The 11,178-nt window shown below is 36.7% G+C and overlaps 3 protein-coding genes across 5 annotated transcripts in view; all 3 read left to right on the forward strand.

Annotated features, from left to right (window-relative positions):
- LOC106936067 (uncharacterized) overlaps window positions 1-2,930 on the forward strand; it is a gene marked incomplete at its 5' end in the record, with an annotated part of 7,679 nt that extends 4,749 nt beyond the window's left edge. Inside the window, 3 exons of the mRNA XM_015016853.1 lie at window positions 1,243-1,479; window positions 1,564-1,738; window positions 2,926-2,930. Of these exons, the coding sequence (XP_014872339.1) occupies window positions 1,243-1,479; window positions 1,564-1,738; window positions 2,926-2,930 (417 nt within the window). The remainder of the gene's footprint in view (window positions 1-1,242; window positions 1,480-1,563; window positions 1,739-2,925) is intronic.
- LOC106936068 (hydrocephalus-inducing protein-like) lies at window positions 2,793-8,858 on the forward strand. Its single transcript, XM_015016854.1, has 8 exons — window positions 2,793-3,320; window positions 3,504-3,623; window positions 3,702-3,861; window positions 3,951-4,123; window positions 5,152-5,347; window positions 7,959-8,129; window positions 8,596-8,703; window positions 8,847-8,858. Exons 1-8 carry the CDS (start codon window positions 3,130-3,132, stop codon window positions 8,856-8,858), a joined length of 1,131 nt encoding a protein of 376 aa, XP_014872340.1. The 5' UTR covers window positions 2,793-3,129.
- The window catches only part of LOC106936070 (hydrocephalus-inducing protein-like), a 13,347-nt gene continuing 9,899 nt past the window's right edge, over window positions 7,731-11,178 (forward strand). The window contains exons 1-7 of one of the 3 annotated variants that reach the window (XM_015016858.1): window positions 7,731-7,878; window positions 7,959-8,129; window positions 8,254-8,363; window positions 8,484-8,703; window positions 9,582-9,791; window positions 9,888-10,051; window positions 10,676-10,826. In XM_015016858.1, the coding sequence (XP_014872344.1) occupies window positions 9,708-9,791; window positions 9,888-10,051; window positions 10,676-10,826 (399 nt within the window). In that variant the 5' untranslated portion in view covers window positions 7,731-7,878; window positions 7,959-8,129; window positions 8,254-8,363; window positions 8,484-8,703; window positions 9,582-9,707. The remainder of the gene's footprint in view (window positions 7,879-7,958; window positions 8,130-8,253; window positions 8,364-8,483; window positions 8,704-9,581; window positions 9,792-9,887; window positions 10,052-10,675; window positions 10,827-11,178) is intronic. The other 2 variants (XM_015016856.1, XM_015016857.1) reach the window with 2 other exon arrangements.

The following is an 11,178-nucleotide window of genomic DNA, read 5'->3' on the forward strand; positions in this document are numbered from 1 at the left end:
TTTAGAAGAGAATTTTTTTTACTTTACTTTAAGTTGCTTCTCATAAATACTGAAAACTGTCAGAGTTTAGGAGATGAATTAACAACAGAGGTTTCCCACATGGTCTGGACCAGTTCTCCAACCAGCTGATGAACATGAAGTGATCCCATCCAGCGGTGTTTTTCATATTTCTAACCATTGCACATTGACCTCACAAATAGAGAGAGGTCTGGAAGCACTCTCATGAGTTGTACATCTCATAAACGTTTAAACTTCAGTTTTGCTGCACGTCAATCAAGAATGAACCATCTTATAACTTGAAACGCATCACCTGAAGAATCAAGTTATTTCCATTATTTTGTTATACTTTGCTTTTTATCTTCTTTTTCATCTGTTTGCTCATCGATGTGTTATGTGTTTCCCAAAGCCAGTTTACTGTTTGGAGATGTTGATAAGATGATACATAGTGCAATACAACCTGGTGATGCTGACCCCATTAAAGGTTGTAAGACTGATTTGTGTGATTTGTTTGAGTTTACTCAGCTCATGCAGTGTAATATTATTGCTACAGTACCTTGCAAAAGTATTCCTACCACTTGAACTTTTGAATGTTTTGTCACTTTACAACCACAAACTCTAATATAGTCCATTGGGATTGTAAGTGGAATAATAAATATCAAATAACTCTAAAGGAAAAAATGCAAGGTTTCCAGCTTTTTTATAAATAAATATTCATCAGTTCAATTAATGTAGTTATATAGATTTTCTACAGGGGAAGCTAGATGAGTTGCTAACTTTAAATGCAACAGTCTTCAATCAGTTTTCCACACTTTTGTCTTGTTCACTTACACCTTCTCTTTACGTATGCAAGCCACTGGGACTTATCATTGATATTCAAAACAAGGACACATTGATTTTTTTTATTTAGGTGAAAAAGCGATTCAGCAGAACATTTATCCAACCCTCCTGTCTGTTCAGCATTCTTCGTTCTCTTCCTCTTCTTATTTTATTATCAGAAATTTGACCTGAAACAGGCCAGTTCATTCATATTGAAGCATTTATAATTTTTATTAAATTCCTTTTTATTTTTATGATCCTCAAGCACAAAAAAACATCTTGACAACTCTTTTTCTAGGTTGCAATTTTCTACTTTGTGTTTACTACTCAAAAGTAGATGGAATAGTTTACGTGTTGATTGTCACAAGGCTCTGTTCATGTGATCTTCAAGCTATAGTGTCTTAATTTCCTTTCTCCTTCTTCCAGCTCTTTCACTGTGTCAGTGAAGTCGAAATGTGTGTTAGGAATACCGGCAAAGTGGACTTTGACTTCAACGTCACATACTTTCCAAACGCAAAGGAGAACAAAGGGGTCGATAAAGGAGACGGAGTGCTGATTAAGGCAGATGATGACGACAGAGATGCACAGCATTTAAAAGGAAAAGGTCAACAACACGAGAGGCTGAAGATCAGACCTGGGTGGCCCGTAATTATTCCATCTGTGGTGAGTCAATCATAATAATCTCCTGTGTGAATTTTTCCTGGTGTGATTTTAGTTTATCACTTAACATTTTGTTTGTGTTGCTAGGGTCACATTAGTGCTGGTTCAGAGAAGCACCTGCGTGTACTTTACCTGCCTGGCATCCCTGAAGTGTTTAAGAAGCAGTTTCAGCTCCAGGTGGCTTTCTTACCTCCCCAGGAGGTCACGCTAACCGGGGTGGGAGTGTTCCCAAGAATCCGACTGAATTTGCCACGAAACTTGTGTATGTTCACACCTGCACTCAGACGGTCACAGGTTCTGCCAAAAGAAGTACATTATATTAGATCACCTGCCCCCGACACACGCTCATACAGCATCTAAATGTTGTGAAATCTTCCAGTTGCCATTTTTTCCCCCTCCTCCTTCCTTCCTCTTTACTACCCTGTGCCGTACAGCACATTCCTTCCTTTCTTGTCTGTTTTTTTCCTCCCTTGAATGGATTCTTATTTCCTTCCTTTTGTCCTTTTTAGCTTCCTCGAAAATATATTTCCCTCTTTTGTCCTTTGTCTTTCCTTGTGTTTTCTTCCTCCCTTGTTTCCTTCATACCTCCACCTCTTGAATCGTCTTTCTTTCTTCTTTGTGTCCCACTTTACGTCCTTCTTTTCTCATATTCTAATTTTATTCTTTTGGTTTTGTTTTTTCCCCCACTGCAAAAATATTCGGCATAAATTCAGGGTGAACCTTGGTATATTATATTTGTTCAAATAAAGGCATAGGAACTCTTCAAAAGCTGAAGAGAAATTTGTCAGAAATTTTGAAAAACAGAAATGTGGAGATTACAACAAACTAAAGCCAACATTCACATTTATCTTCACTCAGTATTCACACATGAGTAAGAGAACAAGGAGAGGCCCCAGGAAGGCTCTCCAGAGAGCACCGGACAGCATCCCTCAAATTATGACACATGTGACACAAAGTGGGAGTATCAGTTCCACAGACCTGCTTAATAACGGTGTACTTCCTTCTCTTGAAGAGGTAGGCATTTTTCATGTTTTTCAATAATTAGGTTGATTTCATATTCTAAATGGCTTCTTTCTTTCACCCTGTACAGGTAGAGGACGACTTGGGTTTAGGTCCAAATGGCCCCCCCGTTGATCCCCCAAACAATCTCTCTGTTGTTGCTTTTCCTAACTACAGGGAGCAACTTAAAGTTAATCAGACATGTTTCACCTTCCTGAATCCCTCTGAATGTGATGAGGATGATGATAAGAAAGATCTAGAGGAATCCTCACATAAAAAAAACTCCACAGGTCTTTTTTTAATTTTTTTTTTCCATCGGTATCCAAAACCTATTCAAGAAAAAAGTAAAGATAAAGATCCAACTGAAGGAACATTCATGTTATCAGTCATCTAAATTTTGATCATTCTAGTTTGTTATGGCATTTGAAATCGTACATTCTGTGTGCTTAGGCTAAACGTCACAAGGATTACAAGACCAAAGACAAAAAGGGCAAAGACACTCAAACAACCCCGAAAAAACATTTCAAGACGTTGAAATTGAAGAGTTCAGAGAGGTTCAATGCACTTCTATGCAGTTTCTATTTTTCTATCCAGTCACTTCACAATTATTTAAGAGCAGTAGTTGTTCAGCTGTCTAATTGTGTTTGTGTAACCATGTGTAGTTTGACCACATATTGCTGGGTTGTACCTGCTGGCGGTGAGGTGCCTCTGAAGATCTGGTTCTACTCTGAATCACTCGGAGTTTTTGAACAGGTCTTCAACTTTGAGACAGTGGGGAGCCGCAAACTTTACCAACTCAAATGCAGAGGAATTTGCACCTATCCCTCCATCTCCACAGACTACCAGTCAGTATGCATTATTCAATCAAGTTGTGTGGGAAATTGAGGTTTTACAATCTTAATGATGTGGCAATTTAATTTCACTTCTCTGTACTCTGCTGCAAATGTTGTTAATTAGCTAATTGGGATTATTTTTAATGTTTCAATCAATCAATCACTTTGAATGGTACATCATTAATCTTTCCACAGGATTGTTTTTGTTCAGTCTAAGAAGGTACCACAAGAGAAAGAAGGCCTTCAGAAGACCTATGTAATCAGACCTGGTTACTTTGAGTTTGGGCCTTTACTTTGCAGCAAAACTAGAGACAGGTGAGAGACTGAAAAGTTTCAAATAGGGTTGTTTCAGCTGATGTATTTTTAATGTCAGATTTCCATGATTGTCTTCAGGTATAAGAAAAACACATATCCAGAAAACTCTGAGAGGCTGGACATTTGTAACGACTCTGGCATGGAGGCAGAGGTCATGTTCAGTTTCCAACATGACACTCAGGGCACAACGTATCTGCTAGATCCCTCTACAATGACTCTCTCACCAGGACAGAAAGAAGTACTACTCAATGGAAATGATCTTAGTTGACTACATTAGATGATGCAACAAAAACACATGTATATGTAAATATTCTTTCTCTTCATCAGGTGCTGACAGTCTATGCATATCCGACAAAACGGGGACAGATAAAAGGCAGCATAATTTGTAATATCAAGGACATTCCTGAGCCTGTGACCATCCAAATCTCTTGCTGGGGCGTCCGACCAGAACTCGAGCTGGACAGCACCCATTTAAACTTCGGCAAGATTCTGCTGCACAAGTATGTAAAGAAACACAAACCTCTTCCTGCCTCGTTATGCTTTCCCTTCAAAAAATATCATTCTGATGTATTTTAAAGAGGTTTTGAGAATTTTTTTTTTTTTTTTACATTAACCTAAGTTTTAATTTGTTTAAAATGTGTTGGAACATTAATCTCATTAAAAAAAGGTACAGTACACCAGATTTTACCTCTGGTCTAGCTGCAGATCTTAACACAAAAATATAAATTAAAAATAAATTCATAACACACATAAACACAGTTAGTTGGTTTATATTACTCACATTTTCTCTACAACCTTTATTCAACATTTTTTGATGTTTGAACACATATGCAACTATGCAACCCAACATGAAGCTGTGCAAATTGCAATATATTGGTTATTAAAAATGTCACTAATATCAATCGATAAGTCTGGTGAGAATTTGTATCCAGCCAAACTTTGTCAACACATTTTAGATGAAACTTTAATAAAAAATGTATGCTGCCAGTGAAGATCCCTCTGAAAAAAGGCCCCCAACAACATAATACCATCAATGAGTCACACTGCGGATTTATTCAAGATGTTGACAATTGCATAAAACATTTAATGTAAAATAAGTAGGTGCATATATGTTGACTTTAAAGTGACTGACCCAACTCAACAGAGTGTCAGCCAGTTGGTACTAACAATCCCATAATGTGGGTGCGGTGATTTACTTTTAGGTGATTGTAACATAAACACACACATGTCTCGAAGGCCCATTCACTGGTTAATCGCCATTTCTGGCTACCATCACTGCATGAAGACAAAATATTATTTTAAAAATAAGTGTAAGAGGATGGATACAAAAATATCTCCCAATAATTGTAAATCTAATCTATAAAGACAACTTTTTTCTGTTGTGGGTTAGCAATTTTAAATTAACTATCCAAATTAGCTGTAGTATGATGATTTGAAAACAAATTGTCACTGTGATGAAGTCAAAACTGCATCTGCATACTCTGAACACTGCATTTTTTTCATCACATTTTTTTTCTTTTTCCTACAGGAAAGACAGTCGTGGCATCATGATGGTTAACAAGACTGTTTTGCCACTATCTTGGATGCTTCAGGGCTTGGAAACCTTGGGTGACGAGTTTGTAGTGCCACAAGATCAAGGAGTCATCCAGCCAAACTCCTGTTGCCCTCTCTGTGTGGAGTTCAAGGCCAGGAAGCCAGTCGTTAAGAAAATCTTGCGTCTCGAGGTAAAGTTGAAATTGCAACTGGAGGTACCTCACTATGTTGATCTATTGTATTGCAATAGCTAAACACCATCTGTGCTCATAAATATAAAGTTCTCTTTTTCACCACATCAAATGATTATGTAAAATACAACTATAAAAAAATTGAAAACAGGAATTGAGTGCACAAGTTTATCTCCTCTAATAGAAATAGGACGAAATTTATATATATATATATATATATAAAAAAACTGACTCAAATGTCACCACTAATATTAGGACAAATGCCCAGTAGTCGAACTGCAGTGTTTTTTTTTTTTTAGCTTTTCAGTGCTACTGGTACAAATCTGGTTGGACATGTCAATACCTTTCCTTGACAAAGTTAGTAGAGTTCATATAAACCAGTTGATTTCCTGGGGCGAATCTGACTTTTAATTGACTACAGATTTTTAGCAGTGTTGTAGTTGGGGTCATTCCAGAACCCTAATCTTCCTTGTCTTCCTGTCCTACCCACCTGTTCCCCTTGTTACGTCATAAGTTAACTGTCATTTACCAAATTGTTTTACATATTAGTTGATTTTCATCATCCATACAGAGGTTTGGCGACAACCAGACCTGTAGAGTTGCATGAATTCATGTACAGTTGAAACCAGAAGTTCACATACACCAAATAAAAATACACATACACTTTTTTGCTCACTGTCTGAATTTCAGTCAGATCAAACAGATTTTTGATCTGACTGAAAATTGTAATTATTTATTTATTTTTTTTATTCTAACTAACTTAAAACAGGAGAAGTCTGGTTTGGTTTAACTTTTTACAGTGAGAAAAAAAAAACATGTCTTTTTATTCAGTGTATGTAAATATCTGGTTTAAACTGTATGAGTCTGAAAAAGACCAAGAAGGTGAGAGACATTATCCACAAAACTGTGACCAAAAAATATGACTTTTATTAATTTTATAACAACTTCTGTTATATATTTGAACATGTATATTTTTTATTCCTTGTGTAGTTGAAAAATCCACAATAAAGTAAGACATGCACACTCAATTCCTGTTTTTAAAAAGCTGTTGAAATTGTTGTTTATTCCAGTTGTATGTGCATTATGAAAATGTGTGATTTTGCTCATATTTGATTAATTTTATTTTAGGTATACGATGTGGAGAAAATTATTGGAATCCTGCATACTGAAAACTTAACAATTCATGCTGAAGCCTATGATGTAGATCTGAAGATTGAACCAGGTACAAACTATAAAGCCCTAAACATATTATCAGTGTAACTCAAAAGACTGGCAGCAGTTCAGTGAAATTTAAGAAACATTAAAGTCAGTTTTTATTGTTTAATAAAACAAAATTTTCAGAAATAAGTATTTTGCCAGGCATCCCAGCAAGATGCATTTTTTTCTGTATTACTTCCTTGTTGGTTGTTTTTTTTTTTTTTTTTACCACTTTGTGAACAACAGAGTCACAGCATCTGAACAAGGACAGTACAAATTTAGTGATTAAAACTGCTTTTATTGATTTATTTTCAGTGAGATTCTCCAATATAGCCTATCTGTATTTATGCTACATAGTGCTTAACCTATAGTTGCGCTTTGGAAAAGCTTTTATAATTCTGCATTTTGGAAGTTTGTTCCATCAGTTTCCTTTACTTTCATCCTTCCATCAGTCTCACTCTTATTGATCAGGCAAACAGAAGCCAAGTTTTAAAACAGCATCTGCACAGAGTGGCAAAAAAATGATCTAGCCTGCCTTTTATCCATCTCCAAACTGTGGCTTTGATTTTCAGAAGTAACCTTGAGGTTCTAGTACATTTTAACTGCATAAAATATTTGTCTCTGAAAATCTTTCTGCCAAAACTGAAATACAAGCCCATGACAACAAATGTAGAATCGCTGTTATTGGATGTTATCAGTTAGTTACATAATAACTTATGAAATGACATCAGACTTATTTAACGCTTGTCTGGAAACTCAAAAACGCTTTACATAAGATCAGTCATTCCCATTCACGCACACATTCATACCTGTTTCAAATCCTGCAGATCCGGGAATTATCATTAAATCATTAATGTTGGTCTAGTTCTGTCCCAATTCAACAAGTAGACGACTGTCTGAAGAAAACAATCAAATTTACTCAATGACAATATGTGGCTCAGCAGCAACATCCAGTTTAAAGACACCATGCTTTTCCAAACCGAGCTGCACCAGTAAGTCAGAATGAAACACTGTCAGCCAGTACATTATGTCTGAGAATACTTGTGTGCCATATGCATTTTTGACTCTCATGCTTATTCAAAAGTTAGAGACCAAAAATATTTTAATAATCTTCTAAAGTGGTCTCTCTTATTTGTCCAAAATAATTTTCATGACCCTAACATATGCTTTTTTTGTCCCAGCTGGAAGTGCTTGATTTCTGACGAAAGAAAATGAAACTAGGATGTCTAACATTGGGTGAAAAAGTGAACAAACAGGTCGTCCTAGCCAATGACAGCCTCCTTGACCTTTCTTTCAATTTGATACTGAACTCCGATCCTTCTCTAGATCTAAAGGTAAGCACAACACAAACGCTATCAACTTTTAAACTGGAGTCCACTGAAGCCAGACTTAATAGTTGCCTTCCTGCCACCAGGACCTGACTGTCAGCCCATTAGGCGAGATGAAGCTGAAATCTTGTGGAGGCTCCTGCAAGCTGCAGATTCAGTTTTCACCTCAGCAGCACATTGCTCCTTTTTCTGTCGCGCTGCAGGCCGAGTTCAAAGGGTTCTTCCACCACCTGCTGACCATTGAGGGCTGTTACAAGGTTGGCTGGAATCTGCCCTCACAACCATTACGGTGTGTACAAGAATATTCCCTTAGCGAATTATGTATTGCGATGTTTTTGTTCAAGAAATATTTGGTAGTAATTTATAATTTAAAAATACCAGGGGGTGGATGTCCATTTAGACTGCAGCCGAGTGTCTTTTGGAGCTATGGTCCAAAACTGCCAGACGAACAGGAGGATTGTCATGATGAACGCTAGTGACACTACTGTCAGGTAATGTTGAATAGCAGCATATCCCACTGTATTTTTATGGAATCAGCACATCCCCAAACACCAACTTTGGTTGGCTTTATTTTCTTCCCCCTGTTTTGCTTCGGTTCACTGAACTTCCAGATTTCATTGGCAAACCCAAGGTTTCCCTGCAGAGTTGTCGATCAGACCAGTAAAAGGATAAATCTGCCCAGGCAAGGGCTTTCCCTTTGAAGTGACCTTTACCCCTGTGAAGCTCAGTGACGACATCAGATACGAGAACCTGTTCTGCTTCATCGACGGTTCCCCACTTATTAAATTGACGGTCACAGGTTCCTGCGTCCCACCTTCCATCAGCAAAGAGGTTAGACTGAGCTCTCTCTTTACATACAAACATAAATGTTTCATGTCTTTAAAATAATTACTGTTAATACACACTTTGGTTATTAGTTAAGGGATAAGGAGGTTTTTTGGTTCCAATCTTTCCTCATGATTGCTGATTTGAAGTCACACTTCTAAATAGGATATTGAGTTAGTTGCCTTGTAAAGCACTTTAAAGTAAATATGCTGTTTATTAATGCTTAAAAACAAAGTTGAATCTATCAGATTTAATTATATTTTTCATGTAATATTGCAGATAGATCTGGGCTGTAAAAAAAATGATACAAACTTACATTTAGACTGATTTTTTTTTTTGGAGTATTTTTCCTAAAAGCTGCCATGTCAGTTGCTTTTTCCTCATTGTGTAAATGGTTAAAACGGTAGCTCCATATAATGTAATTGACTTGTCTCATTTGGTTGACTCAGGAGCTTCTGACAGACTTAAGGATTTCTACAATTTCTTTCAGTTAGATTTAATTAACTGAGTACCCCTAAAGTCCTGCATCCGAGGAATCAAACAAGTCAGAAAGCTTGTGTTGAAATTTTTTCACATTTATTTATCTAAAGTAGACAGACAAAAGGTCTTTGAAAAGACTGTAAAAGCATGTTGATTGTTTTTGCTGCATCACAACAAAAGAAAATGTGCATCATGCTCATGTACGTGATGTTTGATAGAAATTATAATTTTAAGTCCAACAAAAGCTGAAGGGATTGCATTGTTATTACTGTTTGTGCTTAGATGCAGATGTCTTTTATTATTGAACTCTTAAATACGTGCGTCAGAGGACATGTTGTTGGTCGCCAGAGAAATTCTGGCAGGTTTGATTAATTTTATACATTTTGCAAAACGTCTGTCTCCAGGTGATAAATTTCACTTGCCGAGTGCGCACCTCTCAAACTCAGACCCTGTCCGTAACCAACCCTACTTGTGAGTCCTGCAACGTCATACTTGTAATCAAGGGTGAGCAATTTAGTGCTGCTCACTTTATGACCTTTGAACCCAACCAAAGCAAGACATTTGACATCACGTACAGACCACTGAACATGACGACTAATGGAAACAAGCACCTGGTGGAGAAAAATATTACTTTCAATGGAAGCATTTTTGTATTTAGGACTAAAAATAGTGGGTAAAAATGTCAAAAAATAGACTTGTGTTTTTCACAGGGATCAGTTTTTTTCTCTTTTCCTGGTGGGAGGGGAATTCTGTTCAATCTGCAAGGAAGTGCGTTTGCCCCAAAAGCAGAGGACATCATCTCACAGGAGGTGTCTGCCAAAACCCAAAGCTCTGTTCTTCTCCAAGTCAACAACTGGCTCACCAGGCTGCAGAGGTAAAACACTAAGTCAATTATATAATTTATGATAATTCCAATTTCATCTAACATATAAAAAAGGCCTATGGGACTTTTCTCATCTAGATTAGTTTGTGTGTGAATAACAATTTTGGTAAATCAGACTCATTACCTTATCCTGACTGATTCCTTTCTATAATGAGATCCATTAAAGACATAGCTAAAGAACACAGATCTTGAAAAATTGGAAAATCAGACTTGGACTTCTGACTTTATTTAAGTCAGACTGCAAACTACGGCACCAGATCTATCACTGTGAATGTCATACATTCAATCAGCAAAATAATACGATCTGTAAAATTATGCAAACAGAAACATGGAAGTGATTGAAATCCCTGTCTGACAGTGATTAAAATCATAGATCGATAGACCAACAACAGGTACGTGAAGCTCAGTTAATTTAAGAAGGCATGATAGGGACTCTAATCCAAAACCTGGGAGTGAAATGAATGCCAAAATATAATATTTATTTATTAGTATTTAACTGGTGATGAAAAATTTAACAACTCTTATGAGGCCATAATAAATGGTCATTTATCACGGTCCTATGAGACTTATAGTTTTATGTTTTAACAAATATATTGACTATTTTTCTGTTTTCAGGTTCTCTGTGCTGCTAGAGGTAGTTAAACCTGAGAAACCAGACCCGACTGTGTTCCTCATAGGACACAAGTCCATCGAGGTTCCCGCTTTGGCCAAGATGGACTACAAGATGTCTTTTAATGCATACAAAGAGGGAGAATACACCACAAAGGTTTGGGCAAACAAGTTTATGTGTTTGTGAGGGTATGTTTCTCTAACCATGTGAGTATGCATATCACACTATTGCATATTTGCCTTCTGTTTCAAAGGTGTAAGAAAGATGAATACCCTTATGAAACAAATGCTTTGCTGTAGCATTAGCAAGTCAATGTTTAGCTGAGCCAGACTTCCATGGCATTGGCTTCCAAGTTTAACACAATTTTCTAAAAGAGCTAAAAGGTTTAATTTGTTGCACTTCAGCTGAAACAGTAAAAGTTACAGTGTGCAGTGCTTTTTTTTTTTTTTTTTGGTCACCCCTCCCGGAAAATTTTCAAAAATTTTTAAACAAAAAAAAAAAAAAAAAA

This window comes from Poecilia latipinna, unplaced genomic scaffold, assembly GCF_001443285.1.
Source record: "Poecilia latipinna isolate Pla-1442-1.1 unplaced genomic scaffold, P_latipinna-1.0 Scaffold2072, whole genome shotgun sequence".
In the NCBI taxonomy this organism is placed as follows: domain Eukaryota; kingdom Metazoa; phylum Chordata; class Actinopteri; order Cyprinodontiformes; family Poeciliidae; genus Poecilia; species Poecilia latipinna.